At 37.2% G+C, this 27,845-nt stretch overlaps 1 protein-coding gene across 1 annotated transcript; it reads left to right on the forward strand.

Moving 5' to 3' along the window:
• LOC102802420 (protein-L-histidine N-pros-methyltransferase CARNMT1-like) lies at positions 1–27,595 on the forward strand. The gene is made up of 8 exons (XM_085495442.1): positions 1–173; positions 4,201–4,399; positions 14,899–15,062; positions 16,163–16,303; positions 19,732–19,910; positions 20,003–20,116; positions 24,576–24,679; positions 27,147–27,595. The coding sequence occupies exons 1-8, from the start codon at positions 58–60 to the stop codon at positions 27,279–27,281; spliced, it is 1,152 nt and encodes a 383-aa protein (XP_085351568.1). The 5' UTR covers positions 1–57; the 3' UTR covers positions 27,282–27,595.
• Positions 27,596–27,845: the final 250 nt, after the last annotated feature.

Genomic DNA, 27,845 nt, shown 5'->3' on the forward strand with positions numbered 1-27,845 from the left:
CAGTGACACAACGCGCAATGCATCTTGGTTATCGAGAGGTCAAGCGTTGTGCTACGCATGTGCAGTGCAACCAATATGGCGCATAGTTCGAATGCTGCGTACCAAGACAATGAAGAAGATCGGCTCGAAAGGGAACATTTTCAGAAAGTATTGAGAACATTTCGGAAGTATAAGTAAGTAGATGGTCTTAAGTATCATTTCTATCAACTGCATGAACCAATAAAGCATATAACAACACACTGTCAATGATCGTAGCTATGATTACATTATCATTTACTGATTGAGACGTATTTGAGTATTTCCGGGTTATAAAGCATTCTCATTAAATGTAGAAGTGGATCTCGTCATTCAAATGGTACCACTGTCTAGCATACCAACTGGCTAAAATATCATCATACCACTTTTTTTTTTTTTGGTTTCAAAAAAGTTTAATATTCTTTTTGGAGAAAACTATTCTAAACAAAACACAAAAAATGTCCCATTTGTAACTATTTTCATAAGAATTAAGGCATTATTTCAATAATAATAATAATAATTGTTTTTTTTTCAATTATAAAAACTAAAAAGAATAAAAAAAATCACCTAAAATAGCAAATAATGAATTAATTGCAAATACTAGTTTAAAACACCCACGATGATTGGTGTAGAACACTCATGATGGCTGGTTTAGAACACTCATGATGACTGGTTTAGAACACTCATGATGACTGGTTTAGAACACTCATGATGACTGGTTTAGAACACTCATGATGACTGGTTTAGAACACTCATGATGGCTGGTTTAGAACACTCATGATGACTGGTTTAGAACACTCATGATGACTGGTTTAGAACACTCATGATGGCTGGTTTAGAACACTCATGATGACTGGTTTAGAACACTCATTACTGGTTTAGAACACTCATAATGGCTGGTTTAGAACACTCATGATGACTGGTTTAGAACACTCATGATGACTGGTTTAGAACACTCATGATGACTGGTGCAAAACACTCATGATGACTGGCTTAAAACACTCATGATGATTGGTCTAGAGCACTCGTGATGACTGGTGCAAAACACTCATGATGACTGGTTTAAAACACCTATGATAACTGGTTTAAAACACCCTTGATGACTGGTTTAGAACACTCATGATGACTGGTTTTGAACACTCATGATGACTGGTTTGGAGCACTTATGATGACTGGTTTAGAACACTCATGATGGCTGGTTTGGAGCACTCGTAATGACTGGTTTAGAACACTCATGATGACTGGTTTGGAACACTCATGACTGGTTTAGAACACTCATAATGACTGGTTTAGAACACTCATAATGGCTGGTTTAGAACACTCATGATGACTGGTTTAGAACACTCATGATGACTGGTTTAGAACACTCATGATGATTGGTTTAGAACACTCATAATGGCTGGTTTAGAACACTCATGATGACTGGTTTAGAACACTCATGATGACTGGTTTGGAGCACTTATGATGACTGGTTTAGAACACTCATGATGACTGGTTTAGAACACTCATGACTGGTTTAGAACACTCATGATGGCTGGTTTGGAGCACTCATGATGACTGGTTTAGAACACTCATGATGACTGGTTTGGAGCACTCATGATAACTGGTTTAAAACACCCTTGATGACTGGTTTAGAACACTCATGATGACTGGTTTAGAACGCTCATGATGACTGGTTTGGAGCACTTATGATGACTGGTTTAGAACACTCATGATGACTGGTTTAGAACACTCATGACTGGTTTAGAACACTCATGATGGCTGGTTTGGAGCACTCATGATGACTGGTTTAGAACACTCATGATGACTGGTTTAGAACACTCATGATGACTGGTTTAGAACACTCATAATGGCTGGTTTAGAACACTCATGATGACTGGTTTAGAACACTCATGATGACTGGTTTAGAACACTCATGATGACTGGTTTGGAGCACTTATGATGACTGGTTTAGAACACTCATGACTGGTTTAGAACACTCATGATGACTGGTTTAGAACACTCATAATGGCTGGTTTAGAACACTCATGATGACTGATTTAGAACACTCATGATGACTGGTTTAGAGCACTCATGATGACTAGTTTAGAACACTCATGATGACTGGTTTAGAACACTCATAATGGCTGGTTTAGAACACTCATGATGACTGGTTTAGAACACTCATGATGACTGGTTTAGAACACTCATGATGACTGGTTTAGAACACTCATGATGACTGGTTTAGAACACTCATGATGACTGGTTTAGAACACTCATGATGACTGGTTTGGAGCACTTATGATGACTGGTTTAGAACACTCATGACTGGTTTAGAACACTCATGATGACTGGTTTAGAACACTCATGATGACTGGTTTAGAACACTCATGATGACTGGTTTAGAACACTCATAATGGCTGGTTTAGAACACTCATGATGGCTGGTTTAGAACACTCATGATGACTGGTTTAGAACACTCATGATGACTGGTTTAGAACACTCATGATGGCTGGTTTAGAACACTCATGATGACTGGTTTAGAACACTCATGATGACTGGTTTAGAACACTCATGATGACTGGTTTAGAACACTCATGATGACTGGTTTAGAACACTCATGATGATTGGTTTAGAACACTCATGATGACTGGTTTAGAACACTCATGATGACTGGTTTAGAACACTCATGATGACTGGTTTAGAACACATGACTGGTTTAGAACACTCATGATGACTGGTTTAGAACACTCATGAAGACTGGTTTAGAACACATGACTGGTTTAGAACACTCATGATGACTGATTAAGAACACTCATGATGACAGGTTTAGAACACTCATGATGATTGGTTTAGAACACTCATGATGATTGGTTTAGAACACTCATGATGACTGGTTTAGAACACATGACTGGTTTAGAACACTCATGATGACTGGTTTAGAACACTCATGAAGACTGGTTTAGAACACTCATGATGACTGGTTTAGAACACTCATGATGACTGGTTTAGAACACTCATGATGACTGGTTTAGAACACTCATGATGACTGGTTTAGAACACTCATGATGACTGGTTTAGAACACTCATGATGACTGCTTTTGAACACTCATGATGACTGGTTTAGAACACTCATGATGACTGGTTTAGAACACTCATGATGACTGGTTTAGAACACTCATGATGACTGGTTTAGAACACTCATGATGACTGGTTTAGAACACTCATGATGACTGGTTTAGAACACTCATGATGACTGGTTTAGAACACTCATGATGACTGGTTTAGAACACTCATGATGACTGATTGCCATCGTACAGGGGTTTCAAAAATAGTGTTTTGATTAAGTAGGAGGCAGTATACAGATTGAAGTATAGGCTATTGCTACATTACACCATAACTGCCTTATTTATTGCAACATATTACAGCATAAATACATATTGCTACATTGTGACAGTACCTTGGTACAATCAACACTTTCAGTACAATCAACATGTTCAATCTTTCTGCGGCTGGAGTATTTAATCTCTTCCATGTCCAGTCTCTACCTGTAAATCTGTGGCGAACGGCGTTGAAAAGCGTAAACACACACACATTTTTTGCCGATACTTCTTGAAGTCTCTCCTGCATCTCACGATAAGTGATTGACAGCCTATCCACTTTTAAAAGGTTCAAAAAATTTTAAATCTCCAAGCGGTAATTTGGTGGGTCTCCCCCTATGGCCCTATTCAAGACTGATGGTTTTGTCGAACTTGTTAGTACGTATCTCAGCCATACTTTTTGGACCCCGGCTGCGGTTATTGAAAACTTACGCCCTACTGCAGGGAAAACTGCTCTCGGTACCTCGCCGGTATTCATATTACCACCACTCTCCACAATTTCCTTTATGATTATTTGAGATAAATCATCGCTGAGTGACGTTCCCTTCTGGTAGGGTCTGTTGTGACAATTATAACCAATATTACATCAGAATCTGAAACACTGACACGGACGGCGGGCACGATCAGGCTTTCTTGTCCACGTAGTTTGTAGTAAAGACGCTAAGTAAACGAAATGTTACAATGGGATCACATTTTGGTTAAAATTATAAAGAGTGCAACCTGATTTGTCTCAATGTTTGACTGTCGAATAATGCTACATTCATGCATCTAACTACCAAATCAAAACACTGTAACAGTTGTTAATGTTTTTGAAATCTGGTTACAGGAGTCATGGAATTGAAAGAGTCACTAAATGTCAATCAGACTTTCAGAGATTACCACAGAATCATCAGAAAATGTTACCAGATTTTATCCGTCATCTTGGTAGCATTAGAACCTGCATTGAACACAACTATGAATTCATATTACAGATAGTGAAGAACACGGACAATATGTTTGAAAACCGAGAAAACATACCATCGCAGGTAATGCTGTCAAAATGATGCTGTGTCAACCAAGTATTTGTTCATCCAGTGTTTTATTAATACATTCTGCATTTTTAGTATTGTAGGGTTGTTTTACAATGCATGTACTGTATTTGCTCTATATAAACTGTGTGTATACATCTGTGAATTTGGGAAGGTTCTTAATTGTGAACAAAAACATACTGTAAATATTGGGGACAGAACTGTAGTTATATTCCAGGCTTAGTCAAGCACATACAACCCCTGAGACTCCCTCAAAATCATGTCTCATAGCATATAATTGGTAAAACTCGGGCAGTGTTTTGAGCAATTCCATTGTGCTAACTCCAGGGCTCGAAATTAGCGGTAGCTACTACTTTTCAAATTCGATAGCCCAATTGACCTACCAAAAATCCTGGATGAGACAGTGTTTACTGTAGGACGAGCGATTGCCCACCTGCTACACGCGCTCTTAAAAAAATCGCCCCTTTCCTCACTGCCCATTGAATTTTTTAGTCCCCGTTCGGACGCAGTGCGAAAACGGGGACTTATGTTTTGCCCTGTGTGCGTCCGTCCGTCCGTGCGTCCGTCCGTCCGTGATCACCTGTATCTCGAACATGCATGGACCGATTAAGTTCAAACTTCACTCATACATCACACATTATATGGGACATATGCACATGCATTTTTTTCATGATCCGATTAACGATGGCCGAATAGCGGCCATTTTAAGGCCGAAAATGCATCAAAATCGCACATTTTTACCATTCCGGACCCGAATCTCAGTTATACATGGACGGATTTTGTTCAAATTTGGTACATACATTAAACATAATAGGACCTTGATGCACGTCATTTTTTTTTGGATCGGGTTCGAAATGGCCGACTGGCGGCCATTTTGTTTTAAAGAATTCAGTTCTGGATCCGTATCTGAGACATGCTTGGATTGATCAAGTTTAAACTTCATACACACAAGGTACATCATGTCACAAATATGTATGTGTATTTGTTTCATGATCTCATTAACGATAGCCAAATGGCGGCCACTTTAAGGCCGAAAATGCATTGAAATCGCACATTTTTACCATTCCGGACCCGAATCTCAGTTATACATGGACGGATTTTGTTCAAATTTGGTACATACATTAAACATAATAGGACCTTGATGCACGTCATTTTTTTTTGGATCGGGTTCGAAATGGCCGACTGGCGGCCATTTTGTTTTAAAGAATTCAGTTCTGGATCCGTATCTGAGACATGCTTGGATTGATCAAGTTTAAACTTCATACACACAAGGTACATCATGTCACAAATATGTATGTGTATTTGTTTCATGATCTCATTAACGATAGCCAAATGGCGGCCACTTTAAGGCCGAAAATGCATTGAAATCGCACATTTTCACCATTCCGGACCCGGATCTCAGTTATGCATGGACGGATTTCATTCAAATTTGGTACATACATTAAACATAATAGGACCTTGATGCACGTCATTTTTTTTTCGGATCAAGTTCGAAATAGCCGACTGGCGGCCATTTTGTTTTAAAGAATTCAGTTCTGGATCCGTATCCGAGACATGTCTGGATTGATCAAGTTCAAACTTCACACACACAAGGTACATCATGTCACAAATATGTATGTGCATTTGCTTCATGAGCTCATTAACGATAGCCAAATGGGGGCCGCTTTAAGGCCGAAAATGCATTGAAATCGCACATTTTCACCATTCCGGACCCGTATCTCAGTTATGCATGGATGGATTTTGTTCAAATTTGATACATACATTAAACATAATAGGACCTTTATGCACGTCTTTTTTTTTTTCGAATCAAGTTCGAAATGGCCGACTGGCGGCCATTTTGTTAAAGAATTCAGTTCTGGATCCGTATCCAAGACATGTCTGGATTGATCAAGTTCAAACTTCACACACACATGGTACATCATGTCACAAATAGATATATGCATTTGTTTCATGATCTGCTTAATAATAGCGGAATGATGGCCATTTTAAGGCCGAAAATGCATCAAAATCACGTATTTTCACAATTCCAGAACCGGATCTCAGTCATGCATGGATGGATTTTGTTCAGATTTAGCACAATGTGTTGTACATATGCAGGTGCATTTCAGTCATGATCTGCTTTGAATGTATATGTCACTCAAATATGAACGGAACGGGGACGTGTCATTGACAATGACTTGTTGTATGATGGCCTGTGCGTGTACATGTATTGGTCTGTGACACGCCAACTAGCTTGCTGATACAAATATCACCCTCCCATATATTTAGTTTAAAATTGTGCGTCCTTATATTTAAAAAACATTACCTTCTTCAGGTATGTGTACGTAAGTTGGAATAGCCCGCATTGAGTTTCTAGAGTGCGTGTGTGGCAGGGCGACGTGTTGAGCAACTTGCCAAGGCAACAATGAATTGTCCTTCCCGCTTGTTGCGTGATTTAATTAATTATTTTGTGCGTCCAATTTTTGATTATTACTCAGTAGTGATTATATTAACGTATAAAAAAATAAATTCGTTGAATTGTTATGAAATGCAGCTTAGTTTCATCGTAAGTGAATTAAACACTCCATGCAGGAGAATATGAGCCATGTTTTGACCTGGGACAGAGTTCTTTGACCTGATAATCGCAAATTAACTAAACAAAATGGTGGATGATGCCAACATGCTCAAATTACCATAGCTCATTTTAATATGTTAATGTTATTGAACACAACACGGAAGAAATTTGCTGATATTGTAGTACGATCTTTTGGCTCTGATTTAGATGGAAAAAACGCATGATTTTTTTTAAAACAAAAAATTTGTTCTTTTCAAAAGATAAACTAAGCATTTGAAGAATAATTTAACATTGTTTATAGTAATAACAGCTCATTGTCGAAAATCATACACTTGAATAGGCGTCAATGGCTATGGTAAAACTTAAATTAGACTATTTTAGGCGTCCGGAATGATTTAAATATCCAATTAGGCTACACCGATTTAATTTTATGGATGACATCCGCGCGCGCATTAGTTTTCGCCTGTTCTCAAAAAAAAAAAAAAAAATCTCGATGACGAGTCTCCACAGATCGGTTTTCTGTTCGGAACTTGCCGACTCATATTGTCGCAAAGTGCCGACTTGTCTTAAAACTTGTTTTGGACTACCTCAAAACCAAACTCCGCACAGTTAGATGCGCGTTATGTAAAGCGCAAAGACCTATGGGAAAGAGATTGCCTCAAAACATGCAAATTTTGCCATAAATGATCCAACATGGCGACCACACCACCAAAATACGTGAGCATAAAAGTTCAGAGGTGAAACGGAGGGATTGTTGTAGACTGGTACGCAATTGACGTTGGCCAGGGAGACGTTTACACAGCCATACGAGAGGTCGGTAGCGGCAAGCGAGTTTTGCCCTGACAACTTTGAGAAAATATTGTCCAGAGTGGCTGTCCCGCGTTTCTTCTGCAATGATGAGAGAAATGGGAGAGGAGTGGAGGTGTATGGTGGCCTAAAAGTCGGTCAGGCAACAAATCAGTTCGGTTGCTTTGTCCGCATTGAAGTCGACGAAACTGCAACGAAAGCAGCAGAAGCTCCTTGGCCAAAGTTCCCTTATTTTTTTTTTTTCATTTTCTGATTCAGATAATTTGCTTGCACACACATTCAGTAATATTTTGATCATATGACCCATTTTCATCAAGATACATGTACGTAATTTTCTGCATCCAAATTTTTGTTGACTTTCTGTTGGTGTTTTTTTTTTTCAATATCGAGCCTCTTATAATTTGTTACATAGTTGAAGTAGTTCTAGAGCATTTGTGTCTACACTTAGTCTATCTGAAGTGTCACTTTAAAAGCTGTAGTTTGAATGTCAAAGAAGTTAATTTCCAGGTTGCTGTTGACAAACTCATTTTTCATTTTTAATTATTTATTTTTTTTCAATACAACAACACAGTAAGTTTTTCTTTATTATTGAGTTGATGTGTATGCCTCTTGCCTTTTCAAAATCAAAAGTGATGATACCTGTGACAGTAATAAAGTACGAAATGTGTGCCTGTCAGCATGTGCCTCCTACAAATTAAGACTTGTTTTTTTTTTGATACACTGTGGTTAAATTCGTAATAATAGCTCCGTAGTCCTGTTGTTTTAGCAGCATTTTTTTTTTTGGCCGAATTTTTTTTTTTTCGACCTCTCGCATTAGTTTTGGGGTCTTCAGAAGATGTCATCCATAAAATTAAATCAGTGTGGTCTTACGCCAAAATATTTATTAAAAAAAAAGCGATTTTTTATTTTAAAAACCAAACTGCTGTTCATCGGCCAAGGGCGAATTTACGACAGAATCCAGTACATTGTATAGACAGGATTACGTTACCGTAGTGTAAGTTCTGAGTGTGTGAAAATTGACTGACCTCAATTAAGGGTCATTTGCAACAAAGTTGCCAAAATGTGACCTCAAATTAGCACCAGTCAGAAATGAAAATGTATCAAAGTGACGCCTATATGAGGTATTATAATAAACAATGAAGACAATTTATTTTTTGTGGCAGTTCACGTTTTGTGACAACAAGATTGAGTCCTTGTCTATAGGAAATTAGTATTGGTACATTCAAATATATGAAACATTATCTACCTGTCAAAAAGATGTACTGAACATGACATTTGTTACAGAAAAAATATTCTTTTTTTAGTCCCCGTTCGGACGCAGTCCGAAAACATGGACTGACTTATGTTTTGACCTCCGTGTCCGTGTGTGCGTGTGTCTGTGCGTGTGTCCGGACCTGTATCTTAGAAATGCCAGGACCAATCACAATCAAACTTCACACATACATCATACATGATATTATACATATGCCTGTCAATTTGTTCTAGATCTGATTCAAGATGGCCGAATGGCGGCCATTTTTGTGCTAAAAATCATCAAAATCAAGCTTATCTCGGCTGTTTACAGATGGATTTTGTTTAAACTTGGTATATACATGTACATTAGACATTATAGGACCTTGATACACATCATTTTGTTTTACGATCTGATTCAAGATGGCCGAATGGCAGCCATTTTTGTGCTAAAAAATACTAAACATCAAGCATTTCTCGGCTGTTTACAGATGGATTTTGTTCAAACTTGGTATATACATTAGAGGGACCTTGATGCAAATAATTTTGTTTTTCAGATAAGATTCAAAATGGCCGACTGGCGACCATTCTGTATTAATGAATGTGGTTCTTGTGCCATATCTCTAACTTGCTTTCACTGATAATTTTTTAGAATTTGAAATATTCATTATACATCATGTCATAGATAAACAGATATATTGGTTTGACTATCCTATTCAAAATGGTCGAATGGTGGTCATTTTTGTGCTAAAAAATCATCAAATATCTAGCATTTATGGGTGGATTTCGTTCAAACTTGGTACATACATTAGACATTACGGGTGCCTGGTGCTCGTCATTTAATTTTTCAGATTGGATTCAAATGCTTTGACTTATTATATTTAAATTTTATATATTCATTATACATCATGTTATATATATACATGTATTCAAAATGGCTGATTTTAAATGCTGTTCCAGAGCAAGATCTCTTATATGGACAAGTACTTGTTTGACGATCAGATACAAATGTCAATCATTTTATGTTAAAAATCATATTCCTGACATGATTATATTCCAGCTATATTACTATAAACAAAACTATATATCTTAAATTTGATAACTAACGGGGACTGTGCCATGCATGGCTTGTTATTTTTACGGCATAAATACTGCTTTAAAAACTTTGGGCTACCAGTGATTGATCTTGGGCTACCAGATTTAAAAAGTGATAGCCATGATGGACTACCAAAAAAATAAAAAGTTAATTGCGAGCTCTGAACTCTAATTGCAGTTTAGTGTGTATGAGTGCTATAACCAATCTTACAACTATAAACCACTTACTACTCTGAATTTTGCCAGGCTCAGCCCATCTGCCCTGTTCCATACTTTGCATGCTAATGTGACTAAGGGATAAATAAGTATGGACGACAGAGGTATAATTAGCTGGTACTACGAATTCCCGTACTGAGTTTATTTACCAAGATTACACAGGAGAGTGACACTGTAAATTACAGGAACTAAAAACCTAAAAGATATGAAAATACAATAATTTTATATTGAGAAAATTAACGATAATTCAAAATAAAAAAAATACATTTCACACTAATACTGGAGTCGCCATTCAATGAAAGCGAACAAAAGATTAGTTAAAGCACATGTCAGGAACAAATGGGTGCATGGTCATGGAAGCACATGGCCAGAACAATAGAAACAATCTACATACCCTGTCAGTTGGTCAAATCTAACAAATTCCACACAGTTTGGCTTGTACCGGGGTAGGAGTTAAAACTTTCTACGCAGTTGAAATAAGCTGGATGGTTCAGTGGTCAGAGAGGTGAAAGGACAAGATGCTCCTCAGACGAGTCCAGTGATGTTACTGACCCAAACTGACTTCTCACTGCTTAGTTTTATGGGAAATATGCAAATTACTTCTACTTACTCATTGTGCGTCCTTTGGCAATTTTCCATAATAACTAATAAATTAAATTACTGAAAATACACAAATCATATATCTTAAATAAATGGTTTAAATACATATCTACATTATCAAAAAAAGTCAGTAGAAATAATGAAAAATATTACAGATTAAAGGGGCACTGAACTGTGGAGTTTATTTCACGGACTTAATGTGATTTTAATCAAGTCTGAATAAAAATTTGAACTATCCTTTGAGCTTATTGTTTTTTATAACGATTTAAAAAAGACACGCAAAGCAGACGACATTTGCCCCGTTTCACACGGAGAGCCGCTGCTGGGGGTCCATTGTTTCAGTGACGTAGTTAATGAACCACCCTGATTGGTCAACGCTATAGTCCATGTTTTCACTGTATTGCTTGCCAAACTTGTAGTGTTATCTATGGCAGATTCAAGCGACTATGATTATGACAGCTCTAGTGAAACTGAAATTGTAGTTGATAGTGTCTCTGTTGTCAAACCCTACCAGTTTGAGACGAAATACTGGCCTGGAGAGGAAAGAGAGAGTAGCAATGATACGGACACTGACAGCCCGAGTATAGATACGGAGGAAACTGGCGAGTAGAGAGGCTTAATACGATAGACTGGTGTACTTGCAAAAAGTGCTTGCCGATGTCATCGCCTGTAGTCTATTTGGAATTTCGAAATGTCAGGATTGGATGTAAAATGTGAAAATAACGCAGGGACAGTGTCAGACCTCAGTTTTCTTTTATGGGTTGTGCGAAGAACTTCATGCTGAAAAAATAGAAGAACTAAGTTAACATAAATTTATGTTAATAAATACAATTTTAAAAATAAAATACAGAGAAAAAAATAGTAGGGGCCTGTGTGCCCTACTTTAGTAGAACAATCCCCGGAACAACCTGAACAACTCATTGCGCCATGGCAGAATTTTTATGTTTTCCTAGTCTTCGTGTTTATTGTACCATGGACCTACTGGAGGCCCGACTAGAGGAACACCGCCACGAACTCCCAACTGTTTATGTTAGGCTTGACCATTTCTAACACTGAAAGCGTTTACTGAAAGTTATAATGAATACTACGATATTACCAACAAAGTGTAGCACAGAGTGTGTGCAATTTCCGCCTGTACATAAAGAAGTGCCGTGATCGAACCTGTGAAACCAAACATTTCTTATGACAGGTTTCCGAAATGATAGAATAAGATAATTTTCAAAATCAATTATAGACTGGCCACGTGGGGTTATTTTTCACACACCATATAATCCACAGAAATGTGATATTTTTGCTCAATATTTTGGCTTACCAAATGTGTGTCATTTCCGCCCTTCTCTGAGTCACACTGATTAGTGCCTACGATTGCGACACCACTTTACTAGACTTAATATTTATTTTTTCTCTTGTACAATCACCACAAATGGCTCAAAATGTTAATTTAACTTTGGGTATTTTTTCATAGCACCGACATTTTTAGCTCTGCTGTTGACTTTGTCGCGGGAGCTTATCATATGAGTGATTGTTCGTCCGTCGTCATCCATGTCAATGTTTTACTTTTTCGACTTCTTGAAAACTACAAGCCTGAATGTTCTGATACTTGGTGTATATGTACCTTGGGTAGACCTCTCTCAGATTTGTTCATTTCATGATCATACATGTATCTTCAATTCTCTAATTTTGGTGAATATATTTTTGTCATTTTTGATAAAAAGTGATATTTTCGACTTCTTGTTAAAAAACGCAAGTCCAATTGCTTTGATATTAAATATATAGGTACTACATGTGCACCTCTCTCAGATTTGTTCATTTTGTAATGATATTTTCAATTCTCTAATTTTGATGAATATTTTTGTCATTTTGGGTAAAAAGTGATATTTTCTTCTTGTTAAAAACCACAATCATTTATGGTGAAAAATGATATTTTTGAATATTATTCATTTTCTAATGATATCTTCTGTTCTTTAATTGCCATGTGCATTGCTAACAACGGAGCTATCTCAGCCGATAGGCTGCTAGTTTTGTTTTTATTATAACACAACTTAATTACATCAAATCTCTCTCGAAGCAGTCATCTCCAAAATGTTCTGAACATGGCCTGGTATGAGCATTTACGACGAGATTCTTTCTTCTGCCTGCCAATTTTTCGCAGCCAATGGTCCCTTGGTTCCTTTTCTCGCTTGGAATTGGGTAAAATGTAACACTGTTGAATCATTGTTGTAGCCAAAGGTGGAACACATCACCATGATGTACATACATGATGTAGTTGATACAAGAACATTTTTATATTACTGTCGACGCTGAGCACATAAAAGCAGCACTACCAATAGTTTCTGGCATACTTCCAATTGACCAATCAGGGTGTTTCATTAACAACGTCACTGAAACAATGGACCCTCAGCAGTGGCTCTCCATAAGAAACGGGGCAAATGTCGTCTGCTTTGCATGTCTTTTTAAATCATTTTAAAAAACAATAGACTCATAGGATAGTTCAAATTGTTATTCAGACTTGATTAAAATCACATTAAGTTCGTGAAATAATCCCTAAAATTCACAGTTCAGTGCTCATTTAATTAGCACCCTTAATGGCCGACTTCACTTAGCTCACACTAATACAGTGGGAAGCCAACCTACCTTGTTCCATACTTTGCATACTAATATAGTGGGAAGCCAACCTACCCTGTTCCGTACTTTGCATACTAATATAGTGGGAAGCTAACCTACCCTGTTCCATACTTTGCACGCTAATATAGTGGGAAGCCAACCTACCCTGTTCCATACTTTGCATGCTAATACAGTGGGAAGCTCACCTGCCCTGTTCCATACTTTGCATACTAATATAGTGGGAAGCCAACCTACCCTGTTCCGTACTTTGCATACTAATATAGTGGGAAGCCAACCTACCCTGTTCCATACTTTGCACACTTATATAGTGGGAAGCCAACCTACCCTGTTCTATACTTTGCACACTTATATAGTGGGAAGCCAACCTACCCTGTTCCGTACTTTGCATACTAATATAGTGGGAAGCCAACCTACCCTGTTCCATACTTTGCACACTTATATAGTGGGAAGCCAACCTACCCTGTTCCATACTTTGCATGCTAATACAGTGGGAAGCTCACCTGCCCTGTTCCATACTTTGCATACTAATATAGTGGGAAGCCAACCTACCCTGTTCCATACTTTGCACACTAATATAGTGGGAAGCCAACCTACCCTGTTCCATACTTTGCATGCTAATACAGTGGGAAGCCAATTTGGCTTGATCCAAACTTTGCATGCTAATACAGTGGGAAGCCAATTTGGCTTGATCCAAACTTTGCATGCTAATACAGTGAAATGCCCACCAGTAATACTTTGCATGCTACTACATTGAAGAGCCCACCAGCAATACTTTGCATGCTAATACAGTGGGAAGCCAACTTGGCTTGATCCAAACTTTGCATGCTAATACAGTGAAATGCCCACCAATACTACTTTGCATGCTAATACAGTGAAATGCCCACCATTAATACTTTGCATGCTACTGCATTGAAGAGCCCACCAGCAATACTTTGCATGCTAATACAGTGGGAAGCCAACTTGGCTTGATCCAAACTTTGCATGCTAATACAGTGAAATGCCCACCAATACTACTTTGCATGCTAATACAGTGAAATGCCCACCATTAATACTTTGCATGCTACTGCATTGAAGAACCCACCAGCAATACTTTGCATGCTACTGCATTGAAGAGCCCACCAGCAATACTTTGCTTGCTAATACAGTGAGAAACCCACTTGCCTTGATACATAATTTGCATGCTAATACAGTGAAATGCCCACCATTAATACTTTGCATGCTAATACAGTGAAATGCCCACCAGTGAAATGCCCACCAGCAATACTTTGCTTGCTTGAGAAGCCCTGGTCCATACTTTGCATGCTAATACAGTATTGTTCGATGTCTTATTTCTTACCATTAATAGACATTTTACATGGTATAAATACAGGATTCTGATTTGATTGTGCCTCTGACATCTATTGAGATGGATAAAGTCCAGACAACACTGAGACAGTTTGTGCGAGACTGGTCAGAAGATGGACAAAAAGAAAGGGATACTGACTATAAGCCAATCATTGAAGAAATCATGAAAAGATTTCCTCCAGACAAGTGGTATGTATGAAATTGAATGTAATTTCTAAATATTTCTTGAATTATGTACAGGTTGGGCTTACATGATTCAAGAAATATTAACACTTCAAAATAACCTTCTAATGAACGTGAACATGTTTTATTTTGAAAAACCCTAATTTAGTATGACATCTGAATGATCTAAACTGTGTGTATATCAATGTTAAATTGCTCTCAAATCTAGATAGAACAAAAACAAAGTGTTTTGCAAAGTTGCATTGTTAATTGTAACTGTTCAAAATGTTCCACCAAACTTAGGACATTCAAAGGATTAACCTTTTCACCACCAGACTTTCTCACCCAAATTTGTATGGACTTTTTTCTTATATTCTACAGAATTTCTGGAAATGAACCTTAGTAGCATAAACAATTAGTGTAATGTGTACTGATAAAATATAAGTTCATCTAATACTGTGTTCACACATGTGTCGAAAAGTTGGTTTGCAGACCAGCTTTATAGTTAAGCTGGCTTTGAATCACGTATGAACAAGATAAGCCAGCACAACGTAGGTTTAGTTTGAGACGGCCTAAAATGGTAAGTCTCAACCGGCACCCCAAACTTACAGAAATAGTTTTAGCACAGGTTAAGCTGCCTTAAAAGCACGCCCTCAATGTCAGCCTTGCTCTGGAGTTCCATTCATTGTGAGTATTTTAAATAAACATTCGATAACAATGCAGACACAGTTTAGTCTTTATACACATATTAACTCAGAACCAATTAAAACCACTGATAAGAATTGTTTACCAAGTTGGTCAAGCCAGCTCTGTGGCACACATGTGAACACAGTATAAAATAGATCTAAGTAGATCATTTGCATAATGTCCACCAATCATACTTAGTTTCAATGAACTTGCTATCAACATTTTACAAATTTATGTTAATTTCACATGGATAAACTATTACATTCATTAGTGGGTGTGGCTCAGGGCAGTACAAACCACAATGTTGTGACATGGTGGTTTATGATGGGTTTAAACGTATAATTTCATTGTTACTATTTCCATCAGTTGGACAATCACTGCATAAACATTGATTTAGTGTTTCATGAATAAAACATAAAATAATTGATATCCTTTTACAGTGATGTGAGTAAAATCAGTGTTCTTGTACCTGGTGCTGGTTTAGGAAGACTTGCTTATGAAATAGCTGGGAAGGGTTATATATGTCAAGGAAATGAAATCAGTCTATTCATGTTATTTTCTTCTAACTTTATTCTTAACAGGTAAATGTTTTTCTTTTTTATATAGAACCATATGTGACCACAATTATCACCTTCTCTCTTTATAAGTATGTGTTAGCAAGTACATGTAGCAGCGTTTGCACCATAAAACACTGTTACAGTAATAATACTTTATAGCACTGTGTTAGTACTCTGTATCACTGTGTTAGTACTATGTATCACTGTGTTAGTACTATGTAACACTGTTAGTACTATGTAACACTGTGTTAGTACTATGTATCACTGTGTTAGTACTATGTATCACTGTGTTAGTACTATGTATCACTGTGTTAGTACTATCCCTGTGTTAGTACTATGTATCACTGTGTTAGTACTATGTATCACTGTGTTAGTACTATGTATCACTGTGTTAGTACTATGCATCACTGTGTTAGTACTATGTATCACTGTGTTAGTACTATGCATCACTGTGTTAGTACTATGTATCACTGTGTTAGTACTATACATCACTGTGTTAGTACTATGTATCACTGTGTTAGTACTATGTATCACTGTGTTAGTACTATGTAACACTGTTAGTGCTATGTAGCACTGTGTTTGTACTATGTATCACTGTGTTAGTACTATGCATCACTGTGTTAGTACTATGTATCACTGTGTTAGTACCCCGGTACTATGCATCACTGTGTTAGTACTATGTATCACTGTGTTAGTACTATGTATCACTGTGTTAGTACTATGTATCACTGTGTTAGTACTATGTAACACTGTTAGTGCTATGTAGCACTGTGTTTGTACTATATATGTAGCACTGTGTTAGTACTATGTAGCACTGTGCTAGTACTATGTAGCACTGTGTTAGTACTATGTAGCACTGTGTTAGTACTATGTAGCACTGTGTTAGTACTATGTATCACTGTGTTAGTACTATGTATCACTGTGTTTGTACTATGTATGTAGCACTGTGTTAGTACTATGTATCACTGTGTTAGTACTATGTAACACTGTTAGTGCTATGTAGCACTGTGTTTGTACTATATATGTAGCACTGTGTTAGTACTATGTAGCACTGTGTTAGTACTGTAGCACTGTGTTAGTACTATGTAGCACTGTGTTAGTACTATGTAGCACTGTGTTAGTACTATGTAGCACTGTGTTAGTACTATGTATCACTGTGTTAGTACTATGTATCACTGTGTTAGTACTATGTATCACTGTGTTTGTACTATGTATGTATCACTGTGTTTGTACTATGTATGTAGCACTGTGTTAGTACTATGTAGCACTGTGTTAGTACTATGTAGCACTGTGTTAGTACTATGTAGCACTGTTAGTACTATGTATTACTGTGTTAGTACTATGTATCACTGTGTTAGTACTATGTATCACTGTGTTAGTACTATGTATCACTGTGTTAGTACTATGTAACACTGTTAGTGCTATGTAGCACTGTGTTTGTACTATATATGTAGCACTGTGTTAGTACTATGTAGCACTGTGTTAGTACTATGTAGCACTGTGTTAGTACTATGTAGCACTGTGTTAGTACTATGTATCACTGTGTTAGTACTATGTAGCACTGTGTTAGTACTATGTAGCACTGTGTTAGTACTATGTAGCACTGTGTTAGTACTATGTATCACTGTGTTAGTACTATGTAGCACTGTGTTAGTACTATATATGTAGCACTGTGTTAGTACTATGTAGCACTGTGTTAGTACTATGTAGCACTGTGTTAGTACTATATAGCACTGTGTTAGTACTATGTATCACTGTGTTAGTACTATGTATCACTGTGTTAGTACTATGTATCACTGTGTTAGTACTATGTAGCACTGTGTTAGTACTATGTAGCACTGTGTTAGTACTATGTATCACTGTTAGTACTATGTAGCACTGTGTTAGTACTATGTAGCACTGTGTTAGTACTATGTATCACTGTGTTAGTACTATGTAGCACTGTGTTAGTACTATATATGTAGCACTGTGTTAGTACTATGTAGCACTGTGTTAGTACTATGTAGCACTGTGTTAGTACTATATAGCACTGTGTTAGTACTATGTATCACTGTGTTAGTACTATGTATCACTGTGTTAGTACTATGTAGCACTGTGTTAGTACTATATATGTAGCACTGCCATTTTATTTAAGTGTGTTTCTGACCTGTTTCTGACCAATAACATGTCCAGGTGCACTATGATTGGTTGACTAAACTTGTCAGAGGGATCTCATTGAAATCTTCTTATATATGCGTTGGTTCGGTTGTACATGTATGTAGCAATATGGTGTACGTAATAATAATCAAAACAATTACAAACTATTTGGTGTCCATTCACCATATTGTGATGCCTATTTACCATATTGTGATGCCTTTTCACTATATTGTGATGCCTATTCACTATATTGTGATGCCTATTCACCATATTGTGATGCCTATTCACTATATTGTGATGCCTATTCACCATATTGTGATGCCCATTCACCATATTGTGATGTTTATTCACTATCTTGTGATGCCTATTCACCATATTGTGATGCCTATTCACTATATTGTGATGCCTATTCACTATATTGTGATGCCTATTCACCATATTGTGATGCCTATTCACCATATTGTGATGCCTATTCACTATATTGTGATGCCTCTTCACCATATTGTGATGCCTATTTACCATATTGTGATGCCTATTCACCATATTGTGATGCCTATTCACTATATTGTGATGCCTCTTCACCATATTGTGATGCCTATTCACCATATTGTGATGCCTATTCACTATATTGTGATGCCTATTCACTATATTGTGATGCCTATTTACCATATTGTGATGCCTATTCACCATATTGTGATGCCTATTCACCATATTGTGATGCCTATTTACCATACCATTATGCCCATTCACCATATTGTGATGCCCATGCACCATATTGTGATGCCTATTCACTATATTGTGATGCCTATTCACTATATTGTGATGCCTATTCACTATATTGTGATGCCTATTCACTATATTGTGATGCCTATTCACCATATTGTGATGCTTATTCACCATATTGTGATGCCTGTTCACCATATTGTGATGCTTATTCACCATATTGTGATGCTTATTCACCTTATTGTGATGTCTATTCACCATATAATTATGCCTATTCACCATATCATGTTGCCTATTCACCATATTGTGATGCCCATTCACCTTATTGTGATGCCTATTCACTATATTGTGATGCCTATTCACCATATTGTGATGCCTATTCACCATATTGTGATGCCTATTCACTATATTGTGATGCCTATTCACCATATTGTGATGCCTATTTACCATATTGTGATGCCTATTCACCATGCCATACTGTCAGACTCTTTCAAATATTTTATGTTAATCACTGTGAATGTAGTACCTTGTTAATTCTATAGTAGAGCAATGGTTAAAATAAAAGTGAATATTGACTAGTAATCCTATTTCAGATCTACAGGCAGCAAGTATCTCACTATATATCCATGGGTGCATAGTTACTGTAATAATATGTGTTTAGAAGACCAGCTCCATCCAGTTGAGATTCCAGATGTCAATCCAGCTGATTTACAACCATCTGCAGCATTCTCTATGGCAGCTGGTGACTTTGTAGAAGTCTATAAAGATGAAGGTAAGGACATATCAATCCAGCTGATTTACAACCATCTGTTCTGTTCTGTTGGAGTGAATCTACATTTTTTTTTTTTATATTTTGTATTTCAGATTCCTGGGACTGTGTTGCTACGTGTTATTTTATTGACACTGCTCATAATGTGCTGGCATATATTGAAACTATATATAATATTTTGAAACCTGGTGGTTATTGGATAAATCTAGGTGAGCAATTAATAATTGATTATTCCATTCACTGACATTTTTAGCTCCGCTGTGGGCAAGGTCGACACAGCGGACCTGTTCATATTACTGATTGTCCGTCGTCGTCGTCAACTTTACAATTTCAACTTCTTCTTTGAAACCGCATGTCAAAATGTTTTCAAATTTGATATGCAAGTACCTTGGATGATTTGTTCTCAGATTTGTTCATTACATGTCAAATTCTCTATTTTTCTTGAATATCTTCTTCATTTTTGGTAAAAAGTGATATTTTTGACTTCTTGTCAAAAACCGCAAGTCCAACTGCTTTTATATTACATATATAGGTACTACATGTGGACCTTTCTAAGATTTGTTCATTTTGTAATGATATCTTTAATTCTCTAATTTTGATGAATATTTTTATAATTTTTGGTAAAAAGTGATATTTTAAACTTCTTGTTAAAAACCAAAAGTGCAATTGCTTTGATATTACATATATAGGTACTACATGTGGACCTCTCTTAGATTTGTTCATTTTGTGATGATATCTTCTATTCTCTAATTCTATAATTCTCAATTGCTTTGATATTACATATATAGGTACTGCATGTGGACCTTTCTCAGATTTGTTCATTTCGTGATGATATCTTCAATTCTCCAATTTTGGTGAATATTTTTATAATTTTTGGTAAAAAGTGATATTTTCAACTTCTTTTAAAAAATCAATCCAGTCCAATTGCTTTGATATTACATATATAGGTACTACATGTGAACCTCTCTCAGATATTTTTGTGATGATATCTTCAATTCTCTAATTTTAATGATGTTTTTCTGGCATTTTTGGTAAAAAGTGATATTTTTGAATTTTTGTTGAAAACAGCAAGTCCGGTTGCTTTGATACTTTACATATTGTTCATTTTCTAATGATATCTTCAGTTCTTCAATTGAAATGTGCATTTCTAACAGCGGAGCTATCTCATCTGACAGGCTGCTTGTTAATTCGGTCTCCGTCCATGGGTCTGTGCGTCCATGCATCCGTGCGTCTGTCCGGAGTCATATCTCAGAATCCCTTGGACCGGCAGGCATCTTGTTTTTGTTTTTTTATGCGGTATCTTGTAAGTGCTCTGTCAATTTTCATTCAAATTTGGCACATACATGTACTTTATACATGTTAGGATGCATGTCCATGACAATTTGGTTCAAAATCTGGTCAAGGATGGCCGATTGACAGCCATCTGACTTTTTGGTCTTACTACTATATTTCCACAATTTATGTACCATATTCATTCGTATTTGGCACATACATCATACATATCAGTGTGTTTCATAATCAGATCAAAGATGGCCAAATATGTCAAGCACAAAGAGAACTTTCAAATATTTAACGAGGACTGTGTCATTTTCAATGACTTGTTTGTAGTAAGATCTAGTATTTTACTGCCTGTTATATTTTCATGTGTCTGGTGTCCTAATATAAGCCATGGTTTATATTACAATGTATAAATTACAAAATTTGGATCAAAAGCTCAAGTTCGGGGTACAGTTTCTATTACGTAATTAGGTGTTACGAAATGTTGAAAAATTCCAGTAAAAAAAATTGTACACATGATAAAAAAATATATATATTTAATGTAATATAATTTTCTTGGTATCGAAAAGTATATTCTAACAGAAGTTTCAAATAAAAACAAACATGAATGCACTGCTTAGTAGCAAACAATCACGGTACGGTAGCGCAATCTGGCCATGCTGCAGTTCACAACTGAAGTGTTGAAATTGGTGATTATTATTCAGTAGTGATTATAATAACGCACGAAAAATAAGTCCATTGAACTGTTATAAAATGCAAGTAAAATTCAACTTTAGTTTTATCGTAAGCGAATGATTTCAGTCACATGTAAACGGTTGATACAATACGATATTCGCCATGTTATGAATGCGCACAAGACGTGTTTATTGACCGGATAGGTCAAGTCGCTAATTAACCAATTGAAATGCTGGATGGTGCCCACGTGTCTTAATTACCATAGCTCATTTAAATATGTTAATGACAGTTCAGCGACCTCATAGTGATCGCTACACAGAAGAGATTTACCGATAATGTAGTGCGATCTTTTGGCTTTGATTTCCATGGGAAAACTGCATAATTTTTTTTTAATTAAGAAATCATTTGTTCTCTAAAGATAAACTGAGCATTGAAGAAGAATTTAACACTTTTACGGTGATAACAGCTCATTGGTATGTGCATAGGGCAATATTGATATGTGCATAGGGCAATATTGGTATATGCATAGGGCAATATTGGTATGTGCATGGGTAATATTGGTATATGCATAGGGCAATATTGGTATGTGCATAGGGCAATATTGGTAGGTGTATAGGGCAATATTGGTATATGCATAGGGCAATATTGATATGTGCATAGGGCAATATTGGTAGGTGTATAGGGCAATATTGGTATATGCATGGGGCAATATTGGTATGTGCATGGGTAATATTGGTATATGCATAGGGCAATATTGGTATGTGCATGGGGCAATATTGGTATATGCATAGGGCAATATTGGTATGTGCATGGGGCAATATTGGTATGTGCATGGGGCAATATTGGTATGTGCATGGGTAATATTGGTATATGCATAGGGCAATATTGGTATGTGCATGGGGCAATATTGGTATATGCATAGGGCAATATTGGTATGTGCATGGGGCAATATTGGTATGTGCATGGGACAATATTGGTATATGCATAGGGCAATATTCGTATGTGCACCATTCAGTATTGGTATGCAATCCTCATCTCACATAAGGTGCACTTTAATTGGTTGACCTCAGATGTAGTTATAGTTAAATAATAACACATGCTTGTGAGGGCAATATCACAATTTGTTGCCTGCCCAAGGGATTGTGGTCATGAGCGTAATATTGATGATACCAGAGCCGAAGGCATCATAAATATTATGGTCATGACCAACAGCCCGAGGGCAGACAGCAAATTGTGATATTGCCGGAATAACCATGTGTTATTTATTTTATCACATCGAAAAGATATACACTATGACAACCACATCTACCATATATCACTCACACCCGCTCTCTTACAAAATAACAACACTTTTATTTGAAGTATGTTATATTTTATTTAATAATATACTTAACAACATACATACATTGTTTGCTGAAAAAAAAATACACTCAGTAAATGTTATTTTCAGACACGGATACTCTTTTTAGTAACCGTATTTCAGCAGTGTGAATCACTCAAATTATCGAGAATAACATTTTTGAGAAATTCTCAAACATAAGTTATTTGATCACTCTACAGATAAAAATGTCGTGGAAATGACTGAATTTACCTTCTCATGAACGTACCACACCACAAGCCACACAGCTTTGTTTAGAACGTTTTCGGTTAGCATCGGCGTGAAACGCGTAGAAATGCTCACAACGTAGAACTCGCTGCAGCGAACCCGGCTGCGATGTTTCAGTGGCAGCTTTTCCGTACATTTTTGCTTCATATAAAAAATATCCTAAACATCAAAACAGAGTATCTTACTTAATATCCATTATGGCACGTTCACCGTCTATTTTGGATGGCTGAAGTTCCTTCAATACCTTGAAAGCAACCCCCAAAACAACGGCGGCCTCAAGCTGGGCAGCACCAGTGTAGCGAACGACAATTTGTTATGCACAGTATCGTTGCACAGTAGTTTCAGTGACGTCATTCATGCGATATACCCATGTAATATCCATTTTTATTCAATGTCATGTGACCCTGTCTCAACCAATCACAGCATGCATAACAACAGTGAGATGTGATAAATATAGTTATAGGCACTCTGACATTTTTATCTGGAGAGTGATCAAATAACTTGCTTTTGAGAATTTCGCAGTTCATTTCAAAAATGTAATTCTCGATAAATCGAGTGATTCACACCGCTGAAACACTGTTACTAAAAGAGTATCCGTGGCCGAAAATAACATTTACTGTTTGTATTTTGCAGTTTTTTGAGTAATGTGAAACTTGTTATAATAGATAAAATAAAATATTGCATACTTCAAATATAAGTGTCGTTATTTTGCGGGCGAGTGGGTGTGAGTGATGTAAGTTCGATGTCATTGTGCGTGGTTGATGTCTGTTCGATGTCATAAAATAAATAACACATGGTTATTCGAGCAATATCACGATTTGTTGTCTGCCCTCAGGCTGTTGGTCATGACCATATTATTGATGATGCCTTCGCCTTCGGCTCTGGTATCGTCAATATTATGGTCATGACCACCATCCCTTGGGCAGGCAACAAATCGTGATATTACCCTCACACATGTGTTATTATTTAATTATATTAGTCCCCTGACAACAGGAATTACAGAAGAACAGAATCTTTTACCCACATCAGATTTTGATCAGATTGATACATTCACATTATTTCCAAGAACTATTTGTTCAAGTTTCATTAACATGATTAATTTTTTTTAGGACCACTTTTGTATCACTTTGCTGGTGTGAAGCATGAAGCATCTATAGAGCTGTCTTATGATGTCCTGAAAAAAGTTATATTGCAATTTGGATTTGAAATCTTAGTAAGTTTTACAAAAAAAAAATTCAAAAACAAAATTGTTGTGATAGAAATTTGCTAAAATACAGTATCACATTTAATGATAAATTGAGTTTTGGTTTGATTTTTCAGATTTTCATAACTTAAAGTGTTACATTTTGATCGTCACATCCTTCCCTTCCCATCACATTGATAACTGTGACCCCTTCCTGTATGTTAGATAACTGTGACCCCTTCCTGTCTGTTAAATAACTGTGACCCCTTCCTGTATGTTAGATAACTGTGACCTCTTCCTGTCTGTTAGATAACTGTGACCCCTTCCTCTATGTTAGATAACTGTGACCCCTTCCTGTCTGTTAGATAACTGTGACCCCTTCCTGTCTGTTAAATAACTGTGACCCCTTCCTGTCTGTCAGATAACTGTGACCCCTTCCTGTCTGTTAGATAACTGTGACCCCTTCCTGTATGTTAGATAACTGTGACCCCTTCCTGTCTGTTAGATAACTGTGACCCCTTCCTGTCTGTTAGATAACTGTGACCCCTTCCTGTATGTTAGATAACTGTGACCCCTTCCTGTTTGTTAGATAACTGTGACCCCTTCCTGTATGTTAGATAACTGTGACCCCTTCCTGTCTGTTAGATAACTGTGACCCCTTCCTGTCTGTTAGATAACTGTGACCCCTTCCTGTCTGTTAGATAACTGTGACCCCTTCCTGTCTGTTAGATAACTGTGACCCCTTCCTGTCTGTCAGATAACTGTGACCCCTTCCTGTATGTTAGATAACTGTGACCCCTTCCTGTATCTTAGATAACTGTGACCCCTTCCTGTATGTTAGATAACTGTGACCTCTTCCTGTCTGTTAGATAACTGTGACCCTTTCCTGTCTGTTAGATAACTGTGACCTCTTCCTGTCTATTAGATAACTGTGACCCCTTCCTGTCTGTCAGATAACTGTGACCCCTTCCTGTCTGTCAGATAACTGTGACCTCTTCCTGTCTGTCAGATAACTGTGACCACTTCCTGTCTGTCAGATAACTGTGACCACTTCCTGTCTGTTAGACGACTGTGACCTCTTCCTGTCTGTCAGACAACTGTGACCCCTTCCTGTATGTTAGATAACTGTGACCCCTTCCTGTATGTTAGATAACTGTGACCTCTTCCTGTCTGTTAGATAACTGTGACCCTTTCCTGTCTGTTAGATAACTGTGACCCTTTCCTGTCTGTTAGATAACTGTGACCTCTTCCTGTCTGTTAGATAACTGTGACCCCTTCCTGTCTGTCAGATAACTGTGACCCCTTCCTGTCTGTCAGATAACTGTGACCCCTTCCTGTCTGTCAGATAACTGTGACCTCTTCCTGTCTGTCAGATAACTGTGACCACTTCCTGTCTGTCAGATAACTGTGACCTCTTCCTGTCTGTTGGATAACTGTGACCTCTTCCTGTCTGTTAGACAACTGTGACCCGATTTCCTGTCTGTTGGATAACTGTGACCCGATTTCCTGTCTGTTAGACAACTGTGACCTCTTTTCCTGTCTGTTGGATAACTGTGACCTCTTCCTGTCTGTCAGATAACTGTGACCTCTTTCTGTCTGTCAGATAACTGTGACCCCTTCCTGTCTGTTAGATAACTGTGACCCCTTCCTGTCTGTTAGATAACTGTGACCCCTTCCTGTCTGTTGGATAACTGTGACCCCTTCCTGTCTTTAGATAACTGTGACCTCTTCCTGTCTGTTAGATAACTGTGACCTCTTCCTGTCTGTTAGATAACTGTGACCTCTTCCTGTCTGTCAGATAACTGTGACCACTTCCTGTCTGTCAGATAACTGTGACCTCTTCCTGTCTGTTAGATGACTATGACCTCTTCTTGTCTGTCAGACAACTGTGACCCGATTTCCTGTCTGTTAGATAACTGTGACCTCTTCCTGTCTGTTAGACAACTGTGACCCCTTTTCCTGTCTGTTGGATAACTGTGACCTCTTCCTGTCTGTTAGACAACTGTGACCTCTTCTTGTCTGTCAGATAACTGTGACCTCTTCCTGTCTGTCAGATAACTGTGACCTCTTCTTGTCTGTCAGATAACTGTGACCTCTTCTTGTCTGTCAGACATCTGTGACCTCTTCTTGTCTGTCAGACAACTGTGACCTCTTCTTGTCTGTCAGACAACTGTGACCCCTTTTCCTGTCTGTTGGATAACTGTGACCTTTTCCTGTCTGTTAGACAACTGTGACCTGATTTCCTGTCTGTTGGATAACTGTGACCTCTTCCTGTCTGTTAGACAACTGTGACCCCTTTTTCTGTCCGTGTTCACTTCATATCTGATATACTTGACACTTCCCTGTAAATCTGTAAATGTGATCCCTCCTTGATTGACCCAAATCAATTCACTGTTATAAAATGTTGTGATTTTAGACCAGAAATGTGTAAATATTTGTGACAGAATAAAAAGCATTTCACAGTGTAATATTATCAACTTGTGTTTTTGTTTCACAGGAGGAGAGGACTGTTACTTCTCTGTACACTCACAACAAGCGCAATATGCTGAAGTACATGTATGAATGTGTTTATTTTGTGTGTCGTAAACCATACAATGTGAAAGTAAATGGTGAACCAGCACAGTGTCAATAACGACTACTTCATAACGTTTGAAACTAACTTGCCATAGAACATAAAAAGTGCTTGTTACTTCTAATTATATACTGGTACATACGAGAGAGAAAGAGTGTCATAACAATAATAGTATGATTTTTGTGTCCATGTAGTGAGATTTTGATACATTAAAGGGGGCATCCCAAGAATTGCACCAAGGAATTATGGGAAATATTGTGTCCATTTTTATTATGTCTTGTTTTCTATTGTCAATGTACATTTGCTTTGAGATTATAGGCTTATACTGACATGGTCATTTAAATATTAATAAAGCAACATTATATCAAACTATATTTCCTGAATAAGTTTCGTTGAATAATTTTTGGTTTTTACACATAGGGGTATTTCAACTTGTAAGGACCAGATATTTGTTGTAAATGAGAGGACCATTGTTAATTGTACACGTACCTGTAGGGACTAGATATTTGTTGTGAAGATTACAAATTCCCAGCACTGTTTTGTCAATAAAGTTTGTCCCAGTGGCATGTTAGTTAGTATAATTGTGCAAAGCTGTATGTCCATCATACAAGGTTATGAAGAAAA

The sequence above is a fragment of the Saccoglossus kowalevskii genome, chromosome 21, assembly GCF_978046115.1.
Source record: "Saccoglossus kowalevskii chromosome 21, keSacKowa6.1, whole genome shotgun sequence".
Lineage (NCBI taxonomy): Eukaryota > Metazoa > Hemichordata > Enteropneusta > Harrimaniidae > Saccoglossus > Saccoglossus kowalevskii.

What these genes read in the sequence shown, in the direction of transcription:
- LOC102802420 (XM_085495442.1), top strand. Translation starts at nt 58, where the DNA reads ATGTGCAGTGCAACCAATATGGCGCATAGTTCGAATGCTGCGTACCAA. An exon ending in GAGAAAACATACCATCGCAG is followed by an intron (nt 4,400 to 14,898) that starts GTAATGCTGTCA and finishes GTATAAATACAG; the next exon opens with GATTCTGATTTGATTGTGCC. An exon ending in AATTTGGATTTGAAATCTTA is followed by an intron (nt 24,680 to 27,146) that starts GTAAGTTTTACA and finishes TTTGTTTCACAG; the next exon opens with GAGGAGAGGACTGTTACTTC.